General features: G+C 48.8%; 1 protein-coding gene across 6 annotated transcripts in view; it reads right to left on the bottom strand.

Moving 5' to 3' along the window:
• MN1 (MN1 proto-oncogene, transcriptional regulator) overlaps positions 1-24,555 on the bottom strand; it is a 117,319-nt gene that overhangs the window by 58,670 nt on the left and 34,094 nt on the right. Inside the window, exons 2-3 of one of the 6 annotated variants that reach the window (XR_007506671.1) lie at positions 21,958-22,214; positions 14,536-16,507 (exon numbers count right to left, since the gene is read on the bottom strand). The exons of 1 other annotated variant lie outside the window; for it this stretch is intronic. Coding sequence is in view for 1 of the 5 variants with exons in the window: in XM_049805177.1 (XP_049661134.1) it covers positions 22,030-22,214 (185 nt within the window). In the remaining 4 variants the exon portion in view is untranslated. Of the gene's footprint in view, positions 1-14,535; positions 16,508-16,690; positions 22,215-24,555 lie in introns of those variants that run through there. 4 more of the 6 variants (XR_007506670.1, XR_007506672.1, XM_049805177.1 and 1 more) reach the window with 4 other exon arrangements.

Below are 24,555 nucleotides of genomic sequence, written 5' to 3'. Positions count from 1 at the left end.
ACACCCCTTCCCTCTCCCACCTGCATCCCCCACCTCCCCACAGCCCCACATCAGCCCAGCAACCCAGCCAGGGGCAGCTGGCAGGCAGCTCCCTGCCGAGAGCAACGAGCAGAGCACCGCTGGCTGAGGAGCCAAAGCCAGCGTCCATCCTGCCCACAACCTTTCTCAGCAGCCCTTCAGCCACACCACACTGCCCACAGCAGTCCCCTGCCGCGTCTGACCTTAACGCCTTAATGTCTCTTGGTTAAGCGGCGCCCATCCAGCGCAGCCCGGCCCATGCGCTCCCCAGCCCGGCAGACCAAGGCCCTCCTGATGCGGCCTGGTGCCAGCCCATGCACTCCCACAGGGGGACCGCGGCAAGTGCTTTACCTGTGTGAGCGTCTGTGCTGCAGCCTCGCCCAGAGACACCCTGCCCGGCTGGGGCAGCGGGGCCGGGCCAGGAGCCACGGGCGCTGGCGAAGCTGAGGAACGACCCGCAGGAGCGTCGCGTGAGGCTTTATATAGGTGCCAGGGCGGGGCCAGCTGGGATTGGCGACCCTGCAGCCAACGGTAGCTCAGGAGCACCCTCCCCCCTCCGTGGTGCTGCCGCTGGCATGACCCTGAGGCAGCGGTGCCTGGTGGGTGGGAGGTGCCGGGACCAGGACCGGGACCGGGACCGGGACCGGGACCGGGGCCTCAGCGCTGGTGCTCCGCCGATGGCAGGAGGCCCCGCAGCGCCGGCCCTGTCATATGGGCCCTGTCAGGGCGGGAGGCCCCGGGGCCCGGTTCGCACAGCAGCGCTCAGCCTGGAGGCTGCCCATCGGACTGTAGTGAGCGCCGCGCCGTTGGTAATGCAGCCCTGCAAACGGTTTGCCGTCAGCCGCCTCGGGAGTGAAGGGCAGGGTCTCTGCGGTCACCTCCGAGCCCCCGCCCCCAGCCACCCGTCGGCCCTCCGGGCAGGTGCCGGTGCTGTGCCCCAGGTGTGGTGGCCTCGAGAGGCACCGCAGGCCCCTGAGGTGCCCGGCCGGCCCACGCCAAGCCCAGGTCTCCCTCCAGTCAGCGGGCAGGAGGCCCTGCCGAGCACAGCAGCAGGCAGGGGAGGGGAGCCAGGGGGGTTCCCTGCCTCCGACAGGCTGTCACTGGGCTCAAGACTTGCAAACGTGCGAGACCCTCGTCTGTAACACCGAGAAGCACACCTGCTTTATCTGACAGAGGAGCATCCAAAGCCCAGCTGAATGAGGACTCTGGAAAGGGAAGCACGCAGAGCTGTCTTTAGAGCCAAGTACACGTTAAAATGAAATCCATCTCAGACGAGATAAGCTCGGCATCTCTAGAGAATGTGAGGGGATGGTGAGGTGACTGACAACAGAACAGCCTAGAAGAGGAGTTGAACCCCACCACCTTCTCCTTGAAAAATCACACCCCTTCGTTAGCACCCACTAACTTCGACTCAAGCGGGCATCCACTAAACACCATACTCTAAAGACAGATAGGGCAGACAGAAACACCTGTGCTTTCACAAAGGAGAATTTACACAGTAAATCTGTCTATCTGGACATACAGACTGTGTTCAGCACTGTAATATTCAAACAAATTCCCAAGTGTCTCAAATTAATACCGACTGATCCCAAAAGACTGACAGGTACTGCACAGAAGGAAGCCTGGGAGATGTTTTGCCAGATTTTAGAAACAAAACTTTCCTAAACATTAAAAAATTTTCATGGCTGCTAACATATTAGCAAAGCAGAAAGGCACTTACGGCAGGCACTATACTGCTACCCTGCACACTCAGCCAGCTGGGTTTTCATTACAAATCCATTCAGCATCTCATTACTGTCCATCATGAGGGCTCCAACACCAAGACCAGATTCACTTAAGCAGTGTGAGCCTCGCACTGCGCTTCCTAATGCGGCTGGATTAATGGGAAAAACATCTTAGGGAACATCCTCACCAAACAGAGGAAAACAGTAACATCCTCTGACAGTTCTTAGGCAGCAAGGCACAGATCCCTAAAGGGAGAGAAGTTCAAAGAATCTCAAGAGCTGATGGGGCAGGGACCTCATGAAAGACTGTTCATGACATGCCTTCCTCTCTGCAAAAAGATCTCACAGCTTGAGCTGCAAGAACAGGAGGTGCATTTCCACTCTGCAGACATGATTCCACATGAAAAGAAGATGGTACAATGTCAAACTCTCAGCACTGCAGAGCGAGAACAAAAGTAAGATGGAAAAATACAAGTGTAAAATATAAATACAAGAACTAAATTACAGTAATCCAGTATGCTAGAAATTTTTAAGAAAAGAAACCTCTGTTAGCTGAAGGACAAATATTTACTGTCATTAAGAAAAGCATTCAAAATACACATGAAAGAGACAGACTACCTTTACGTTATGCTTTCTTAGAGCCATGAAAAGGGCTTTGGGGGCTCAAGTCAGCTGTGTTAACCAAAAGAGATTCAATTTTTAAAGTTGTTGTCTTGCCTCACTGGGCATGTTCTTATAAAACATGAAAAGAAATAATTCACTGTTAAAGCACAGGGTTTGGAGCCAGAGCTTCCAGCTCCCAGTCTTCTGCAAAGACTATCAGTAAATGTCTTAGATTTCAATGGCTATTGATGACAAGGTTTGTCAAACTCGCACCTTACTGCTTCATTAGTGGTGAGAACAGCGGGGGTGGAGGGGCGGAAGATTTGCTCCACTGTTCATTGCCTTTCCTGTGACGTTTGCAGTCTGAGTGTGATACAAGACACCCGTGTCTGGTTCTGGGAAACATCCAGCTCTGATCCCTCCTTTTTCTGAAGGCACTTCGCAGCTCAGAAGCAGTCCCTCTCTCCATACCTGCATTGTCCTGCTTTCCAAATGGAAAATTCCTGGTTCAAAACATGCATTTTGGAAGACTGGAGCAGTTACTTTCTGTGCAGCATATGGATGCCTTTAGATTGAAGTGTCATGGGCGATCACCTAGAAGGCTGCTAGCTCTTTGCAACTTGAAAGTTTGGAACAAGCCATTGCTATACCATATATGACAGCAAAATCCTGTCATGTGAGGTAAAACCCTGCAGCTTTCTGCTCCTTCCTTAAACAGTGTAAGGTGGCACAGAGGACAAGCACAAAATATGAGGGCAAGGCATGGTTTGAACCATGCCAAGCAAGGCATGGTTCAAAGCTCAATTTCAAATTGTCTGTTTTGCCCCAGATCAATCCCACAAGCTCGGGCTGGCAAAGGCAATGCTGTGGCATTACAATTTGTTCTTCTGGTCTTTCTAAGAGGTTGGTCTGAAAGAGTAAGTTAGGTTTTAGCCCATAAGTTTAGCTTCATAAAGGAACAGCAATGGGAGCTCCTGCTGCAGTGCATGGGAAAAGGGGATCAAAAGGATATAATTTCAAATTCTTCCTGTGAGGCTACAGCTTGTGAGGATGGCTGTTGCAGAAACTGGATGCTTCCAGAGCTTATATGATAATTAACTTCATACCTGGGATTAAGATAATAAGCAGAATACATAGCCCATTGGGAGTGCACTGGCTCCTCCATTAAGTGCAATAAACAATACAATTACTCGATACCCATACCTCAGAGAGGGGGGAAAAAGCCCTTCACACAATTAATAAAAGTTAGCAGCTGCCATTATAACTTTTCCTAGCACAAGGCCCCCAAATTTACAGGATGAAAACTTGTGCCAACACATCAAGAATAAGGCAAATATATGCAACAGTGCTCAACTTCCATGAACCCTGGCCATCTTCCAGGTAAGAGTGGCTTCTCCAAACGCTGCTCCATGACAATGGGCCAGTCACTAATGAAGGGACCACTCTCTAGAGTCATTTAGGAGCCAGCTGTTGCTTTAATGTGCATAAGTGAAACCTACCCAGGACTGCACAATTGAGCTGATCACGGATGGTTTGCATAGAGACCAGGGAGGGCTGATGTGGATAGTCCTGACTGCAGCTGTTCCCAGGCACAAATATTACTGCATCCATGGTGGAACACAGCATGTACGTGAGCCAGCCTGGGCATGGCGTGAGCCTGGACTTCAGGGCAGGGTGCCCTGTGCTTCCAGAGGGTGTTGGCTGGGCTTCCTTTCAGGTACCGTCAGTGTTCCTATGACTAATTTCTGTGGAGAACTTCAACCTGCATGTGAAAATAGAAATAAAAAGCAAGCAATGAGAGGATTTCACACTGAACTGTCTGCCTACTGTCTGGTTAACCTATGCATGCTGTAAGTTTAGCCCTACCTGTTAGACACAACTCACTCTAAATGATTAGGCTCACCAAACCTGCAGGAAAAAGTCATGCTGGGAGCAGATACCAACCAATGCAAAGGAAAAAAAACCAGCTTTATTCTCACTGGCTCTCACAATACAGCCAAGGTCCATAACGGTAACTTCCAATGCATTAGTGGATTTTGCAGGATCTAGTTACACAACCCTTTCCTCCTCGTGCAGTGAACCAGAACCTTTCCACTGAATTCATCAAATTCCCTTCCAAGTGTCCCACTCCTGGAAGGAACAAATTCCCACATCTGCAGGAGGAGAGGTGCTGTGCCTGACTGCACACTGAGTGAGAATCAGACTGGGTGCTGCGTTGTGCCCCTCACCGCGTCTTGCCCAATGTCAGCAAGAGCTACCTCAGGGAAAGGAGAACCTGCAGCTCCAAACGTACGCACAGGGTGCCACAGCTCCTGAAGCAGGAAGACATTGTAAAATTAAAATCTGATTCCCTGCTTTGCTTTCTCCAAAACTAATGAACGATATTCTAAGCATTATCCTTTATGATGGAAGAACCAGGCATTAAGATGGCAAGTGATGGACAGGCAGCCTATGCATGCAGAGTGTAATGGCACACAGCAATACTGCTGCACAGACAAGCCACCTGGGCGAGTCACTGCAGACTTTTGTATGCAATTTCCTTAGATCAACGTGCAGGCTTTAGCTGTGTGCCTCCCACATTCTTCCCAGATAAGTTTCCTCTGCACTCTTTGGGCCTTCTTATCAGCCACATGATCCACCAGGCCTTACTTGCAGGATGTGAGCCAGACTGCCTGCTGATTCCCTTCCCGGAGAAGGCATGACCCTGCCTGAGGGATGCAAAGCAGAGCGGTCAGCCACACATGTGGGAGCGCACCAAATCTGCTCCAAGGGTGGCAGCTCTGAAGGTGCATTTCCATAGCTTGCATTTACATAGTGTCACACTGGCAAAGAAAGGAGAGTGCTGGGGAACGACTGGCTTGGCAAGGTTGAGAAGAAGGCTCTGCTCCACTAGCCTTTCAGATACAGAGGTCACGGGCTTGCAAGGGTCAGCAACCCCTCTTAATATTCACCAAAGTAGCAACAACAAAGGCAAGCTGGGGAAAGGGAAGCGTTCCTGTGGAGTCCCATCTTCACTCTGGATACCACTCTACAATGAAGTTATTTCAAACCGCCCATAGCTTAAGCTATGGCTTTCATCCCAATAGCAAAGTTCCCGCTGAGCTCTGTCTGCAAAGGCACATCAAGCAGATATGCTCAGATGACGTCTAACCTCACCCAGCTCACTACAGCAGCCACCCTTCTCAGCCAGGCTGGTAATTTATATAACAGAAGAGAGTGTGTCAAATGCATAACATTTAATAAGACCAGAAGAAGGTCAGCTGCCCTGTCTGAGCAGCACTTTAAAAGCTCCCATCTGATATAAATGTTATCTTGGACATCAGCAGTGCTTGGTAAATAAAACGTTCCACCTTCCAAAGCAAATTACATGAATGATGCTTGGCTTTGATGATGTTTCCTAGGCGGCAACTCTCTCTTATTTTCCCTTCATACACCTGGGCATTAACCAGAAAGCCAAGGTCACTTATTGCTTTCTCATTCAAACAATCTGGATTATGTCTCCCTGAAATCATTACCACGTTGTGACAGCAGCTGGGAAGCCCAGTGAATGCACTTCCCTCTGCTGTTGTACAGCTGCCAGGAGCATGCCTGTGATCCGAGTAACAGAGCGGCCCAGCTACAGCCATGAGCAGCACATTGGGATGCAGTGGCAAACACAGCATCTGACTATCCCAGCAAAATGATTGAATTCTTTCTTTCAGGTTTGTTGCTTTCATGATTGCCCGAAGCTCTTGCAGGTCTTGACACCATGTAAGACCTGCACTTTAAAGCGCGGATGCCAACAAACCTATAGAGGACTGGCACCCAAGAGTGTTGCCTTCCCAAACCACGTTTCTCTAGAACCAAAGATGTGGCTGTCACTAGAACAGGTCACCTACCAGTTTTCTTCCCTTGGGTTTCCATCGTGCATTGAGCACTGGAAAGAGGAACATGGCCAGCCCTCCACAGCCTCAACCCATGCCAGACCTGATGGAGAGTAGTAGAGGGGGCAGAGGTCCTTCGCCCGCACCCTCTGCTCCACCATGCTTCACATCACCCACGTGGGCACTGCGTTAGCAGCAAGGTCTGGTCAGCAGCAAGAGCTTCATATCACCCTCATGCCTTGCTGAGGCAGGCAGAGCTGTGAGAGCACATGAGGAGTTAAGCTTTTTCTTACAAAATGTGTAAAGATGTGGTCTGCACACTTGGTGAGCTGCAGCATTTGTGGGCCAAAACATTTTGCTGCATATTTCTGAAATTATTTGTCAGAAAAGAACGTCAATGACATAGAAAATGAGTTGCAGATGTAACCTTTTCAAGCATCAATAATAACTTAAGACATCTGAAACTAAATCTTAACTCACAAGTGACTACATCACACAGGGTAGTTTCTGAGGCAAGGGCTAGCAGATCAGATGCAGAACTGTAACAGATCCCAGCAATGGTGCCCGCCTCCAGCCCTCCCACTTAGCAAAGAACAATTAAATTCCTGCATTTGACAAAGCTGCTTCCCTTCCTGGGACCTTTTTCCTGATTCCCAGGCTGCTCCTGGACCCAGTAGGCACACTTGGGTGGGAAAAGAGGCTTCCAGACCAGGTCCAATAGCCAAGTCCCACAGTGCGCTGAAATTAGGATGGCCAGAGTGCTTTCTCTGAGGTCCAACATAAAGGCAAACGCACTTTGCAAGAACAACTCGTGTTTTAATACTTCCTCATTTACACACACCCGCCCCACTGCCACAACGGTCGGTCCACACCCCAGATTCCGTGGGCTACGCGAGTATCGCTTCTCGGACACACGAAGCATGAGGACCCCCACTAGAATGCACAGATGTGCACGCTGCAACCATGCTACAGACAGCGAAGGACGTCAGGGTGTTTCAGTATATGCAGCAGTGTCCTCAATTCTGCGCACCCATGGCGTGGGCACATCTGCAGCCTGCAGGAGCTTTCCTGCTGGCTCAAAGTCCAATAAAACAGTCGCTGCTATGGGTCTCCTGACATGGCCAGATAGCCTGTGCTGCCACCACACTGATATTTCTGTAATGAATATCACCACTGTATTCTCAGAGGCACATGCTTAAGGAATTTAACTACTTTAATACAATGGGCTCAAATTGCCAAAGAATGTTTGTGCATCAGTGTGAAATCAGAAATTCGGGGAGGGGGTGCTTTATCTGTCAAAGGCCAACATCAGGGGGCTGACAGAGCAGACAGTGGGAAGCTGGATTGCATTTGATACGCATCAGCCCATCAAACACAAACAGCCTTCAAAGTGCTGAGCCAGCCCCATTACAGGCTGTAACAGCCCTGCCGGGGTCCGACCAGGAACGCTCCCTGTGAGCTGTGCTGGACTCGCGTGGGTCTCCTGGCGTGATCTTGCACCATAAATCACAGAAAAAGGGATACTTCTTAACAGCTCAGATTAAGATAAAATGCCTTTATTGTCAGGCCAGCAGCTACCTGTGCCATCCCCTGGCCATGTGCTGCTTCCAAGCAGAGGGCGTGGGATCTCCTGCCCAGGGATGTGCCTGCCATGCAGATGGCAGACCTGCTGTAGCCAGGCGTGGATGGACTGGTGAACTGGGAAGCAGCGTCCAGGCTGACCCCCACCCAGCCAGGCCAGCAACTGGGCCAGTGACCATCAGTTAATGACTGTTCAACAACAGCCTGCTCAGGATGGAGAGCAACAACACCCCAGTCCATGCCGTGGACTGCCAGCACATGCTGCCGGGCTATGAAGGAGGCCAACCCAAAACTGAGATCCTGCCAGGGTGAGCAGACATCACCCAAGCATGGTGATCATCCCCATGGGCACCACTCCTGTGGCTGGCACCCACGTTTGGCTCAGCAGAACTGGGGCTGGCTGGGGAGTGGCAAGCGTGTTCCCACTGCCTCACAACCATCCCTCTGCAGTCCTGCTGAAGAGTTACCAGCGCCTGAAAAGAGCTGAACTTAAATTATTCCAGGGGAAAAAAACCCACAGAACCTTGTCTTCAGATTAACTCCCAGACCTCCACCCTGAAAAGACCCTTTCTGCAGCCCCCCCCACTGCCAAGCTCAGCCCTGGCACCCTGGGCCCTGGCCCTCCTGCACAGGCTGCCCTCGGGGCTTTTCCAAAGGGCTGTGCAGCCTTCTGCAGAGCGTGAACACAGCCAAGGGGAATAAATAACATAACCCCAATGTGTAAAAAATAGGCTTTTCTTGCTAAGCAAAGACTCAAATAATAAGTGAAGGAAAGGGAAGGGGGGGAACATGCCTGAGCAACCCCTCATAACCACCTCCAGCACAGCACAGCATCACTCAGCCAAGCAGGGTGCATGGCAAATAATACCCGCTCTGCTGTCGCCCCCACCCCGGCAGTGAGACCCCACGCACCAGGGAATGCAGGGGAACAGATGGATTTTCCATGGGAAGGAGCTGCGACTGCTCCTTCCAGTCAAACATGTCAGCTCCGCAGAGCCATGTGTACAAAACATTAAACCTGCTCCCTTTGCTAGGACAGCAGCGCTGGGAGAGGGATTTGGGGGATATTCAGAAGGAAATGCTCCTCAGCACGGCACAAGGTGAACAGGCAGTGTTTCACAGGGGCCCATAGCTGGACCCTGGGCCCATCATTTCTACATATGCAAACAACCAGGTTTTTCCTCTTCCAGGTGCTCCTTGTCAATGGGATGGAGCAATGGTAAAATATTAAATTGCATTGAAGCAGCAGTAATCTCCCAACACAATGGGCTGCCTTCACTAGTGCTTGTAAGCAAGAGCCTTGATAAGGTGTATCGAGCTTACAAGGCAAACATGTTTAGGAGGTTATTCATACACAGTGCAAGCCACTGGGGTTATTTCAGGCCGAAACCCGTGCAGAGCATTGTGCTAGACGCAGGGAGATCTCAGAGCTGAAGGTATCAGCCATTAATTAGGGAAACTGGCAATTCCTAATCTCACTGCATCAAGAGTAGGGAACCTTGAGGGTCCATGAATTGAGATAATTTGATTTAATTACAAATATAATGCACGTCTCTATCTTTATTAACCTTGGAAATTTAAATAGTTTAAAACAGATGGAAAAGCAACCCCTGCCGCATTTGCTTACAGTGCTGCTGGGAGAGAAGGCCACAGCAGACATGGTATTTGTTTGTAAGGGATTTCAGGCTTAAATCGTTGACTGTTTCCCCAATATCGCCACAGAGCCACCAGCTGAGCAGCTGAGGAGCACAGCACAAAGCCTGAGGCTCTGCCAGGCACATGCAGGGTCAGGGGCACTGCTGCAATCCAAATCCAGCATCTCCCAGCCCTGCCATGACACAGCGGGCCAAGATCTCCCTGACCCAAAATGCTCACGCCCCACACAGCCCTGCCACTCTGCTGGTCCTCCCTAGGACTAGGCTGGCTTCTCTGGAGCTGCAGAAATGGCTCTCATACACGTGGGCCTGCCCATAAGCAGGGCAGTGAGCTTGCAGGAAAGGATAGCTCATTCCTCGCTCTTTTCCCTAGGAAGGTTCAACCACGTATGTGCATGGTGTTGCCTTGCATTTATGAGAGGAGGTGCAATGCCAATGGGGCCAGGAGCACGGTGAGGTCTGGGACACCTTCATTTCCTCTGAAAGAGAGGAACTATTTTCCATGGAAATTAACAAAATACTTCCCTTAGCAGCAATGGGAAATAATTTGAAATTATATATCATAGCAAATGAAATTGCACACCCAAAAAAAGCAGCATTAGAAGCAGACTAGGTCTGCAAAGTCAGAAGGTAGGAGTTGCCAGAGCTGATGCTGCCAGCAGCCTCCAGCCTTCAGTGCTGCAGAGCCTTCATGCAGAAGTGCTGTCTCCAGCAGCTGGCAGGACATGCAAGTGGCCATTGTCCACAGGAGGGGTGCCCAACAGAGCACAGCTGCTTCTGTGTACAGGTATGCCGGGGTCCCGTGCAGAACACCTGCTTTTATTCCTGAAGGGCAGGATTCACTTGACTTGGGCATGAGCTGCTCTGTGAAAGGCTTGGAGTCTACCACCAGGTGTGTTACCTCTCAGGGAGACAGGCAGTCTCATGCAACAGCAGCCTGAGAAAGGCACAGCATTATTACTGGCAGGCAGCAGGAACCTGAGACAATCTCATGATTTTTCTGGGTTTCATCCCAAAACACATTTCTTTGGGCTGAGTGATACTCTGAGTTGCTTGGCAGACCAAGATTTGGCAGCACAAGCCACAGAATTCAGACCATTTAAAAATACAAATATTCTAATAAATAACCTAGAAGACCTTCCTAGTATGGGAGGGAGTCATTTTGGGGGATAGGTCTCTACAAAAGCAAAATATTTCCCGAGTAGGCTTTCCACCTGGAAACAAGAACAAATAAGGTTTCAAAGCCTAAAACATGGCAAGAGGTGCAACTTGCACTGTGGACTTAGTGCATATGTCTCCCCAAAGCCTCTTGCTGATGCCAGAGTGTTGCAGAGCATGGTGCAGCTGGCCGGCATGCCAGCTGTGGCCGGGCGGCCGCTCTCGGGTTGCCTTCGAGGCACAGCACATGCAGAGAGGGGTGCCGGGGGCACAGGGAGTGCAGGGCTAGCCTGCATGTGGGGGCTAACAGCCCAGCTCACCTCACCTCGTGCTCCACAGCAGAAGCTGAGAAGGAACACAGCTCTTCCATACAAATGCATTGGATAGTCAATGCGAGGAAGAGCAGGGAGTTACTCAAGCAAAAGGGGAATCCCAGTGCAGGAATAAATGGACATAAGTTTGCCCAAGCACTCCTAGGTGGGGAGCAGGCTTGCTGGCAGCAGGAAGGAGAGGACCTGAGCATCCTCCAGCAGGAACAGAGACACCAGCCTGGCTTGCCGCATTGTGCTTGCAGGCAACACTGAGGCCTGTGCGGGCAGGAGGGGGCACAGGGAGCGGTGAGACCCGCCAGCCCTGCTCTGCCAGGCGAACATGCAGCGTTGGACCGGCACCCTCACAACTCAAAGTCTGCCGGAGGTTCCATGGCCCGTTGCAGGCAAAGGAACTCTGCTTTGATGCCCAGAGCAGCACATGGATGCGAAGTGGCATGAAGGGATGCGTTGGTGCTGCGGCAGCCCTGGCCGGCAGTGCCAGGCTGCCCGCCTGGTGCTGTGCCACAGGTTATCTATCGCAGGAGTCCCACACGTGTTCACACCTCTGAGCATCCCCGCACGCTGCATAATAACCACGCTGAGCATGTCCAGCTTTGTTGTTTTAGCCATACTGTAGAGGCGCTTATTTACTTGGGAATCATATGTTTTCTGCCCTGGTCCTCACTGTATTCAGAACAGTTACTTAGCTTCAATAAGCCCCTTGTTAAAGCCTTTTCCCTTCTGTAATCTCATCAAACTAACCAAAAGGAGTTTGTTCTGAAATAGAGTCCCATTTTGTAACCTGGCTTCCTATAGGAGATCTCCCCATGCGCACTCGGCCCCTCCACCACAAAAGGGGTCTGCTTGTCCTAGCGCGCTAACAAAACACTGCCGTCTGTTTGGGTTAGCCAGCAGGGGGTTAATGAAAAGCCCGGCCCTGGGGACTCCCACCTTATCTGCAATCATGAATTTATTGAAGAATGTGTTAATGTGCTGGATTTTATTCATCAGGGGTCAGGGCTTTTCAAATTCTTCCTCCCAGCTCCCCCTCTTTCCATCCCTCCCCAGCAAGCTCACAATGCTGTTTAAACAAAGGACTCCCAACACAAAGAGCAAATTTACACAGTAAAGTTTTCTTGCAAGCCCAGAGCGAGTCTGGAAGAATTCCAGCTTTATAAAGAGAAAAGGGGGTTGGGGGAAGAAAGGGGGAAGGGAGAGAGGGGCATTTTGCAGAGGATAAAAGGAAATTGAGAAAAGTTCCCACCTCCTGAAGCTCAGAACTGAATATTCTCTGCCAGTTAACCCTGATGCATTACAAACCCTTGAGGATGTTTCAGCAGGACATGAGCCCTCCTAACACCAAACTTTTCTTGAAAGAGGCTGAAATTAATGTTTTAACATCAAATTTAGGGTGACATTTCAACAGCTTCTTTGTCTGTGGATTAATAACATTAGCCCCTAAAAGGACACAGCAAACATTAACCAGGGCTCACAGTTTCTCCCTTGTGCCAGTCTTACAGGTGATGATATAAGCAAGATATAACAGGAAATAATAAGGCTAAGCGATGGCTTACAGGCCTTGCAGTGACTACGTGTCCAAGGCCAAGTGAGAACGTGAAGGAGCCTCTGTTCCCACCTCCCGCACCCCACCCCTACGCCACGCACCATCCCGGGACCAGAGGCCATTAGGGTCCTGCGTGGAGCTTCCCTGCGCACCACCCACCTGGGCTCTGCAGATGCACAAACCCACCGCTGTCTGCAAGTGCTAGAAAAAAGGTGGTGTCATTCCAACGCTGCCTATACGGCCGGTGGGCTCTTTTCCTCTTCCATCACTTTGAACGTTATCCCCACCTGAGAGCTGGGGATAAAGGGTTGTTTGGTTGGTTGTTTTTATTTTTTTTAACTAAAAGGTTAGGACTGCCCCCACTGCTCTGTCAATTTTAGTTGTGCTGGTCAGAGCTCTGGGAATTAGAGAACAGGGAGCAATCCTACGCTAATTAACCAAAGATGACCTAAATGATTTTCTTCAGGTCTTGTCACCTCCACTTTCTGCACTATCATTAATAAGTTCTGGCAATGTCTCAGAAAGAAGGAGAGCTCAGAACAGGCATCACCTCTATTTCCACCTCTGCCCAGCAGGCACAGTATACAGAGTTCACCTGAGCAAAGAGTTTTCAGACATTTTACAAGCAAAATGTATGTGATGTTATTGGCTGTAAAGCTAAAACTGCTGGGGAGGCTACAAACTCTGGTCACCAGGCAGGAAAGTAACTGCTTCAGGCATGTAACTTGGAGATTTTTGGAAATAATTAATATTAAAAGAACCCCATCATAATTCCATTTCCTAACAAGTTTCTCAGCCAAAAGGATATCATTGACCCAAATTTTCATTCCTGTGTTTATTTACTTTGGTTTGCAGGAAAAAGATGCTTTCTGCCATACTCCCATGTAAGCAGCTAGCACAGACAACGACCTGGGAAAAGGGGGTTTTAATGACTCTGGAGTCACACACAGAAGCCCACAAACAGCAACGCAGCACGCATTTCTGTCCATCTTTGCTGCGTGCAGCTCTGCCCTGGCTCAGACACGCGTGTTGCTGCCATGGCCGCAGAGGTTCAGAGGGGAGGCAAGCAGCTTCTAACACCTCATGGCCAAACCTGTCCGGGAGCCATGCTGAGTGCACTGCCATGCTCACAGCCACCCTGCAGAAAAGCACACAGGCTGGCAGCGCAGGGGCAGAGCTGCCCAGACTGCTGCCCAGCTTCTTGTCTTCCCGGCTGTGGGCACTGCCAGGCAGCTGCGGAGGGGCCGGGCAGATCTCGGCTCACGGGATCCAGCTGTGCTGCCGATGGATCCCTGACTGCTGAACATACAATACATATTTATAGGGTCTCCTCCGTGACAGGAATGCCAAAGCCTCGTGCAGAAAATAACTCAAAGGACATAATTAAATCAGTTAAATGGCTTGGGAAAAGAGACACGGCTACAGCCAGATTTCAACTCTCAGCACAGTCTCAGGGCACAGGGAACAACAATTAGGAGAGCAAGAACTATAAAAGCTCTCTGACCAACTACTTGCTCTTCTTTAGTTAATAAACTATAATCCCTGCTTAACACTGACACAGACCAGAACAGAGCCTCTGAGCACAGAGCACCAGGATGAAGGCAAGCGTTTGGGGTAAGCAAGCACCGTGCCAGCATCACCAGAGGTCATGAACGTTACCAGACAAGTAAAGCCAGCACAAAGAGTAGGAAATCAAAGATCAGTCAGTTTATTTTCATCTGTTAACATGATGCACAGTGAACAGCGAGCTCCTGCTGGCGTTTTGGAGCCAGGAGCTTGGAGACGAGCATTGCCGGTGCAGGAGGGGCAGCTCCAGCTGCTGGCAGCAGCAAAAGGAGCCTTTGCACAGAAGGAGATCTGGCTGTCGAGAAACAGCCATTGCGTCCCAAGAAGCCACATGAATCCAACCATTAACAGAGCTCATAGCCAGTTTTACTGGAGCAACTAAGGCAGTAAAAGGAGCAGTGCTGCATTACACAGGCGGGGGGGGGGGGGGGGGGGGGGAGGCTTTGGAGAGCTGCCCCACAGCCACCGCTCTTGCTGCCCAGCCGCCTGCCAGGCAGCACCGAGACGGCTCCAGCCACAGCCACGCTGCAGGAAGGTCTGTCCCCTCCAGACCACCTCTAGAGCCACAGGTGACGAGAGGAGAAAATGAAATGCTGCAGCAGAGAGAGGGCACACTGAGGTGAGCAGGACGGCCCAGAGAATCCCAAGACAATGTTTGGGCAAAGTGGCTGACATTAAAGCTGCACTGAATGTCTCCGATACCCAGCAGCTGAGAGGGTCCTAACACTCTCAACATACGGGGGTCACCATCCCACAAGCGTCTCTGTGGATGGGTTGGAGAGAGGTCGGGAGCCATCAGTGGCAATGAGGAACACCAGAAGCTCCCTGCCACCAAACTGGGCACCGGTCCCGCAGGGGAACTGGTGCCTGTATGGGGAGAGGGGAGGGTCTCATCTTCTGTGGGTTGCTGCTGCAAAGAAGGAACTGCACAGGTGCCAGGAACGCTGCCTCTATTTCTCTCTCAGGATCAAAAAGAAGTCCAAACTTAAAAAAACACTGATACTGAAAAAGTCATTTCAATGGTTTTGAGTTGAAAGTTGGGGAAAAACATGCACACTACTTACACAGCAAGGAGCAAAAAGCTGTGAAAATAGATTTACTTCTCAGAAGGGTTGCATACAGAAAAAAGGAAGCAAGTTGCTTATTTTTAAAGGTAGAGTTACAAAGTATCTAGCATATAATTACCAGATTTAACGAGAATGTTTCAAAACAAAACAGCTTTTTACAGGCAAAGTTAACAGATTTCTGTCTGCTCCCTCTATACCCAGCCACCACAACGAGAGGTGAGCTCACATCTTTAAAGCAGATTACACTTCTCTTTCATACATTGCTTCATCCCTTCAAGAATATTAAAAGCATGGTTTGAAAATTAAGCAAAGCTTTCACCCTCAACGGACTTGAAATGGCTCTCAAAACAGTTTCATTTTTCCATTTGTGCTTTCAGTGTTACAAAACAACGTAGAGATGGAATACAATGTCATGGTACTTCGTTTAGGTTTTGATGCATTACCTATGAGTTACTAGATACCTAATTCAGCATACAGAAACGCTGGTGAGATGTGGGCACGCTGGCTGTGCAGGAGACGCAGTGGCCCATCCTGCTACACTGCACACCAGAAGGCGCAGTGCTGTGCTGCAAGCGCTCTACACCCCGTCTGCACCCCAGCGCGTGCTGAACCCACGGAGACAAATACGTGAGGCTGAGCACCACTTCTGTGTTGCCTGTGAGTATGAAATATAGAGAAGGTTGTTTCTTCAGTTAAAAAATGACATGTTTGAACATTGCCTGGGCTATTGCGCCTTTTTTTTTGTTGCTTTGGAAAATACCATACGACATTTCTCCTGAAGGACTCCTTGGAAAACTCGCAGGAATGTGAAAGGATTAAGAGTTTGAAATTTGAATGACAGAGATGAAGGGATTTTTAAGAATTTTGGTAAGAGCTCTAGCCTGTTTACTTTTTATTCACAGAATTCAGCTCAAACATCTTGCCCGAAGTGCTGTGGAAGATCCAGCACTCAAGCTTACAAGGCCAGAAGGAACTTCCTCTTGTACCAGGGATCCCCCAAACCTGGGGAGGAGCCTCCTCAAAATTCAGCTGCTGCTCCCAGGGAGGTTAATCTTTCCTCATTGAGCCCCATTTACTGCAGACGGGGTAGCTCAGCAAAACTCATGGATTTGCTGTCTGTTCTATCAGAGAAGTGCCTTCAGCTAAAAAGACGTTTCTGATCGCCCCGGTTAGTTCCAACCTTCACGATCTCCATGTCCGTCACCGTCTGAACCAGGAGTGAGGGGCTGTATCTGGCTGCGGAGCTGCACCACGAGCTCCCAGGGACCCACATCGTCAGGCGCCGGAGCAGAAGGTCACCTTACTGCAGGCAGAGAGGAATCTGCAAAGCCCAGGAGTGCCAGGAACAAACTGCATCCCCACACCTTCCTGTAGTCATCCGGCTCGGCGTGACAGCCCTATCAGCGAGGGAAGCCAGTTGTTAGTGACGGTTTCCCCAGATCATGGGCAAAATTTGTACCGGTCAGCGCGAGGCCCAGGGTTTACCTGTATGTGAATACTATCATTTCACTTCTTTACATCTTAGCAGAAAAAGGACTTACTACAAAAATTAACAAACATGGTATGAAATATACAATAGCCACCATTAACATCATATTTATTGTTATTTAGTTGCTCAGTAAAACATATACAGATATGTACAATATGCATGAATACAGAAGACTGCACTTTACATATTTAAAAAAAAGAAAGAAAAATAACACTCAATTTCATGAGCTATTGTCACAGTCTTCCAACCAAGCATTTAAGAAATGAATTTAACAAGAATAAAAAAAAAAAAAAAAAAAAAAAAAGGAAAAAGATTACAGGATTGCCTAACACACAGCAGAGTCAAGTTTTCATATTTTACATGTGCAATAACATTTTTCAGAAGAGTTTGCTATGCAGTACGGATTACCAGTGTTTTGAGTTTTTTTTTTTCTTTTCCATGAACCAAATTTAGTACAATGTAATAACATCCTTTTGCTTAAGGCTGTTTTAAAGCTGTAATATTCTTGGGTAGTGAATAGTGATAAAGTTATAACTGCTGGAAATCACAGCCTGCAGTTTCATCAGTCAGAATCTATGAGCGGATGGACTCAAACCAACAATTTTAATAGAGAATTTCTAAGACAAAATTAGACTATTTCCTCCATTAGCCTTAAGCAATAAAGGAGAAACAATTCTATAAAAATGGGTTATGCTCTTACACACCATCCATTGAACAGCTGTGAATCTAGTAGTTGAGAAAACCTTACACTGCAGCTTAACAAAAATAATCAAAATTTACCAGTTTTGTTTCTGTCTGCGTTTCCCCCCTACCCACCTCCTCCCACCCTCCCAGCAGCCGATGCGTTCTGCTGACCTGTGCTCACCCTTAGTAAAGGTGTGAACATTATGCCTTACTGTTGGTGCCTGGAAGCCTGATACCGATTCCTGGTTTGGGAAGGCCAGCCAGCCTCAGAATGACCATGTAGACATCCAGTATCTGAAACAGTTCCCTAAATGACCTAGATGACATAACTCTGATGCTCATTCCCTTCCACCCAAACCACACAATGAAATCCTTACCTATTTGATGAAAAGTCACCGTAACTAAATGAAAATGAGTCTAAACCCTCTCTCACTGATGCTCTAACAACTGAGCTAGAATAGCAGAGAACTAGTGACCCTAGGAAAAAGTGATCTGGAGAAAATTCACAAGAGTATTTAATAAATAAGGCCTATTCCTTCCTTTTTTTGGCAAAGAGGTATTTTATCACTCCTCCCAATTTAAATGCAAGAGAGATTTTGCTCAGTTTGCTAATACATTTCGACTTACAGACTAAAAGTGCAGAGCTTCTTTTAACAAATACCAAAGGAGTCAGCGAGCTGGGTCAGGAGGTCAGTGACGCCCAGGCTCCCCCTTATCCAGCACCTGGGCATGGGGCCGCATGGGAGAACTGAAAACGCCCGGGCAAGGCAGGGAGAAGTCTCCAAAACAAATGCAAAGCTGCATTTTAGCTGTTGTTCACTGTACAAAGAAAAGATTGTGCATATCTCAATGGCACATTTACTGCAGGTCTTTGACTTCTTGTACAAGGTCCCCCCTGTCTGGAAGCCCGATAGGACAAGCAGGTGCAAGTTTACATTATTCTGGCTTTACCCAGTCATTTGGGGAACATGTAGCTCATAAAATTTCACCCTGTTGCACTGGCTTATCCTCTGAAGGGAGCAAGCTTCAAGCCCTGCGGCTCAGCAACCAGGGCTGCAAGCACAGGTCAGACCTCGGGTACAGCTCAGCTCTGCCACTGATGTGCCTTTGACCCAGCTCGGGTTGACACTGTCTGTGCCTGTTTCCACAAAAAAAGTGCAACTTACCTCTTGCACAACAGGCTTTTACCTACAGATCTCAAACATGCTTCAGTTGGACGTTATTATTACTCAGAAAATTAAATCATTTCAATTCTTACCATGTAGGGCTATGCTGATATTTTATATATGCTAAAAAAAACCCACCCCAGTGCATTCAGTGTCAAATTAATGGAAAAAAGAAGCACAATGGAATTACTGCAGGCAACACAAGCTTTGTGACAAAGCTCTATCCTTCTGCATATGCTGTCAGTACTAAATACACCAGGTTATGAGCATGAAGTGATGCATATCCTGGTCAGTCATTTCTGTTCTGGTTTTTGGCAAAAAGCAAACCAACATAAAAGCCCAGGTTGGTCCTGGCATTGCTAACAGCTGCCCCAAGTAGCACTCACAATGTCTCCTTTTGCTCAAGCGATAATGTCACTTAAATTAAGCAAGATCAAATGGATAGGAGGTTAGCAAAAGGAATGCATGTGACCATATTATTCAGAAAAATGGACAATAAGGCCCAGAAGACAGTCAACCACTGTTATTAGCTCCTTGCTGTCTGAAACTCCCATCCTCCCACTGCATCCACCTCACAGGTACAGCGGTGCCAGCCATGCAGGAACAGACCCAGTGCCACAGCTCCCACACTTCCATACTGTACAGCTCAGCAGCTGAAGACATGTCCCCTGCCTTCAGTATAGCCCATCCTCCTCATTTCATAGGATTTAAAACTGTTAGGATTCCACTGCTTTTTAAGGAATTGCTTCGATTTTGTATTTCTATGAGCAAGTGAAAAAGCAAGTCTCAAGTAGATGAAAATAACTCCAGGAAAGAAGCACAAGCTGTAGAGAGCAAACCAGAAGAAAAAGGCGGGTGAGACCGAGTCACCACATTTCTACTTAAAGGAGGATTTCTCTTTAAAAGCGATCTGAAATGTTTGATGCAGCATTCACTGAAAGGTCTCTTCCTGGTAGCACAGGGTGTGCATCCCTGACCTCAGGAAGCCTGAAAAACCTGTTCTCTTGAATGCAGCAGGAAAAACTAAAAACAAAGAAGTCAGCCACTGGGGCTGCACTCCGGTACAGGAATGCCAGCAGACCATGAACTCTTCCTAAATTTTCAGCTGGAAGTGCTGAAACGTGGTATCATATGTCTGGGCATGCATTTTGGGGGGTTACTCCAAGACCCGCTGAGCTGGAACAGGTAGGAGCTGCCAGGTCAGGGTGGAAGCAGCGGACAGAACCCACCATGGCAGCTCTCACCCCCGCTCTGGCAGGCACAGAACCCCCCCAGCTCAGCAGCCCCCAGGTGCTTTGCTAGACAGGATTTAAAGTTAAACACATATTTGGGTGAACTGGGACTTAAGAAATGACAGGCAAAGAAAGAGGCATCTTCCAGAGTGGGGGGCTGACAATTATTATTCTACCAGGAAATACTTTACTGGGGATGGTGATGTTTTATTGCAGGTACAGGGGAGAGCTCCGAGCTTTTGGCAGCACACACACCTAAAGAAGGTACAAAACATCGCATCCTTTTGTTCCAAACCAAGCAGGTGTGAGGCAGCTCCACAGCCAATTGCTCCGGGATGGGCAAAAATCCTCATCCTCATGGCAGCTTCAGCTTCAATAAAAAGTAAAATAATATCGAAAATCAAGGTTCAAAACTATCCAAATTTATCCAAAGTCAAGTCACTGACCAGACCCATAAGAGGAAATCAATCCATGCACGGTTAATAAGAGCACATTCAACTAACATTTCCAAGCACTGTGAGTCCCTCTGAAGCCACGTAAGACCGAGGGTGAGGATTTCAGACCAGCCGGTGCCACTGGCATTTTAGGCAGAATTTCCTCTCCATTGGTGTCTACCAAGAACATTACTTCAAAATCATTAAAGGCCCAGCACAATCATCGAAGAGAAAATACAAAGCAGTCTTCAAACTCCGTCCCTTGAGGAGAGACGCATTTTGCAAATTCATGACAGAAGTAATAAATAACCCTAGAGAGGCCAACCTTTATATCACAGCTAAAACCTAAATCTCCAGTGATGTTATTAAGCTTCAGGGAGCAGAGGAAAGCAAGCTGGCCTGAGTGGAGTGGGACAGCTCACACTCCTGTACACAGAAGATACACAAATAATGGACAGCATTACGTAAACCACAGGAGTGTCGGATCATTGCGTCAGTCGTGGTTTTTATCTGGTTTGCTTCCAACCTTCTTCTCAAATGAGTATTATCTATCACGAGCAGGAAAGTATGGTTTTCCTTTTATTGTGTGCATCCAGTAACACTGTTCTTCAGTGCATGGCAAAAATGGGGCCTCAAATGAGTTTGGGGGAGTCTAACACGGGGTGTCCCTGCCCTGGCAGATGAGGAAACACTGACCCTGGGCATACAGCTCCCCACATCCCCTTGCTTGGGCTGTCCCCCGACCGCTGTCACTGCACTGGGACAGCCATGGTGGGAGCTGGGGTGCTCCACGGACCCTGCTTCCAATCGACAGCGTCTTCCTTCAGCTAAAAATAGGTGAAAAATGGGCAGGGTGCAGCAGTGCCGCCTGGCAGGGCTTTGGGGACACCGGCCACAGCTGGCGATGGACCCAGCCCCAGCCCCACTGTGGGCGCTGGCTCCTGTGCCGGGACACCGTGCCGTGGGACAACGCACGCAGGAGGCACGCAGTAGCTCAGGGGGATTTTTTCTCCAGCTGTGATAAAGTGGGAACCGTGGGAGCATCACCAGGACCAGGAGGCTATGGCCACACTGGGGAGCACCCCCCGCTCCTCCTCGCAAGCAGGGAGGGAGCCTGGGTGTTTGGCAAAGGGGATAATGACTCTTAATTATTAAGTAAAACTTCCTGTTAGACTTACACAGAAAAACTTCTCTATACCTTCCCCGGCTGTGTCTGAACCAGCCCATTCATGACAGAGCTCCATCTCTGGGCTTTACCAGGGTAAATACAGGAACGAGCGTCCTCGCCTCGCAGGGGGAGGCGGAGAGCAAACGAGGCTGAACGTTATTAGTAACAGAACATCATTTTCTCAGGAAAGGGCAGGCTCGTTGCCTGAATATTCAACAGAGCATTAACTGTTTGGTTTGTATGTGACTGGCAAAAGCTGGGTGTCAATAAAATATATAATATAATGATGACCATTTCACTTTAACCGGCATTTATTCCTGAACTGCTGTTCTTCAGGATCACCATTGTAATAAACACTGAACAAAGCAAAACAAAAAAAGGAAAAACAAAGCAAATAAGGAAGAAAAGAAGGAGGAGGAGGATCTTTGTCTTATTATGACATACGTGACTTGGACATACGCTGAGATGAAAAAGGAAAAGGCCTCATCTATAAATGTATGCCAAGGTTACAGAATAATGGGAAAAGGTGGTCTAGCAGGAAAATCTTAAGCAAAAGTGTGCTAACTGCAGAAGGGTTAACACTGGTAACATACTGTGGCAGAAGATTAAAAAAAAGTTGAGGTTTACTTTAAATTAACCCTTTCCAGTCCATATGCCACTAAGCAGGTACCAACCTAGAAAAATAGTCCACCTAGCAGTAGCGGCCCTTTGAAATTAAAAAGAGAAAAAAAAATAATTTCTTTTGTTCAAGTCAGGGCAGCCACAAAAGTCCCAAATCTGTTGGAGATGTCCGAGTGCAGGGACCTCCACGTCGGTACCGCAGTCCGGCCCTTCGCCTCGCCCACGTCGTCCGTGCAGTGGACCGAGAGGCACTGCAGGTGGCTGCCAGTCTGCGCCGTGGCCGAGGTCTTGCTCGGGGGAAGGTCGTGGGCTGGAAAGGGTTCACAGAGAGAGCGTTAGGAGAACCATGCAACGCAACCCCATCACCTCACACAACCGGCAGGCGGGGAGCAGGCATGGCCCCACGTCTCTGCCACCTGCCTCTGCCCTGCCGGCCTGCGCCCCAGCTCCTGCACCTGTGGCGTCCCCCAGTGTCCCCACCACTAGTACAGCTCCCTCTTCCCACCCTGCAGCGAGCCTCTCGGTCTGCCTTTTCACCGTGCCAGAGAAACACCAAAAATATTCTCTTTCACATGCACTTGGTTTAAAGTAAACCAGCAATGCTGGGGATGTATACCCGACTGATTATGTATGTCCTGGACAGCAGCACAACTGGGAGTTCTCACTCCCCGTGCACCCTCTGCTATTTGAAATCGATCCTGAAACCTCCCCAAGCAGAAAAAAACCTCCCCAGCCCCAAACCCTCCGTGTCCTCCAGGTCGTTCCGACCGCTGGTCTACAGGCAAAGGCCTCCCTGTTCACCTCTTTTAATGGAGCACCATGTAACATTTTTCTTGTAATTTCTTCATTTTAGGACTTTGCATGATCTTTAGCCACCACTAGTTTCTGTTAACCACAGAAATTAAAGAGTCTAACCGAAACATCCTAAACGATGTCCCAGGCCTTTTTCCTCTGGATTTTACAGTTAATATGAAAAGTAGCTAAAATTGTTCCTTCCAAAGTATACTGCCATGTATTCATGACTCGTTCCCACTGTCACTCCATTATTTTGCCTTGCTTCCATTCTTAACACTCTCAAGTAATCTTCTCTGTTGCAAACATATTTTTCTCATCTTCAAAATTTGTCTTTGTGCATGTGCCCTCTCCCTGCCCGGCACAGCCACTGATATGTTTCTTTCATCACCTTCTTCCTCTCTGAAATCAAGCACTTCTTTAGTTCTTCTCCACCGCTCTTAGTCAAATCATCAAAAAACCCCTAAAGCCAAAACCCCCCAAACTTCATCCCTCACCTTGTAAATCCTCATGTCCTCAACAGCCCCTCCACGGGGTCCTTCTCAGACCCTCTGAAACAGCAAGGCAGCAACTGGCACCCACCCTGGCTGGGGCTGGCCAGCCCAGTGGCCGGCACAGGCTGGGGCTTGCTCCCCCCATCCCCAGGAGGAGCCAGCCTGCCAGCCCTGGACACAGAAAACCGCCTCGGAGCTAACGCACCCCCAGGAACACCCATGAATGTCACTGCTTCTGCCAAGGAGGACGCCTGAGCTGATGCAGACAGCCCCCCCAGCATTGGAAGGGGAGATTTTTGCAGGATAAAAACAGTGAGTAAATAGAAGAACAATGCAAGACAAGACAAAAAAGCCAACATCATCTTGACAGGCAGCCTGCATTTCCTCTCATCCACCATTTTGTTCACATTCACCCAGAGCACAAGAGGTAAGAGCAGACCCGCTACAGGACTAGCAAATGCAGGGACTGCAATTTCTCTGACAGACCCCGAGAGTTACCATCGCACAGGGCTGAGGGTGATGCTGGAGCATGCCAAATATGCCAGAAAATGGCTGTGAATGTTTAACCTCCTTAAGACCTTTCTTCACATCATCTTTCTCATGTGCCACAAAGCCAAGCAGTGCGGGTTTACCACACTGCATGGAGCAAGTTGTATTTGTTTCACTTAACCAGCCACTACATCAGATACAAAACAGGAACTGAAGAGCTTGTTACACAATCACAGTGCTATTAAAAAATAATCTTAAACCAGTCTGGAAGTCCCTGGTTTAAACTGGAAAATGCTTTTAATGCTTGATTATAAGATGTCAGAGATGCTCGTATACAAAACTGTATCATAACACCATACAGAGAAACTAGTTAGAACACGGGGACACGATGCTATAAATGACGGGAGAAGGAACACGGATGCAGAGCAGTGCTGCTGCCTGCACAGCCATGCACCGCATTAGTGCAACCATGTGCCAAATCAACACAAAGCTGCGTTACACACCTCAGCCTAGCACAACCGTGCTCTGGGTTTGCATTTCTGTAGGATACCCTCACTCACTGCTCCAATAAAGAATCCAACATCAGCAGGCCAAAGATGCTCACGTTCTCTAAACTCCAAAGTGGATTACAGTCCACTGTAGTTGGCATTGGGTTTTTTTAGTCAGTCTTGATAAATAAGCAGTACCGAGGAGCAGAGCTGAAGCACAGTTTGTCGCATGATACCCAAATGCAGTGTTTCAGCAGGCAGAGACAGCATTAGCACAGCCTGCCTTTGCTCCAACACAGGGAGCTTTTACTCTTTTTTCCTGTTACCCTTGAGCCCCATCACACCCCAGACCTTCTCCCTTGCTGCACAGTCTCCTCCTGCCTCTGAA

Source organism: Accipiter gentilis, chromosome 7 (assembly GCF_929443795.1).
Source record: "Accipiter gentilis chromosome 7, bAccGen1.1, whole genome shotgun sequence".
Classification (NCBI taxonomy): Eukaryota; Metazoa; Chordata; class Aves; order Accipitriformes; family Accipitridae; genus Astur; species Astur gentilis.
This window is presented reverse-complemented; position numbering and strand designations above follow the sequence as displayed.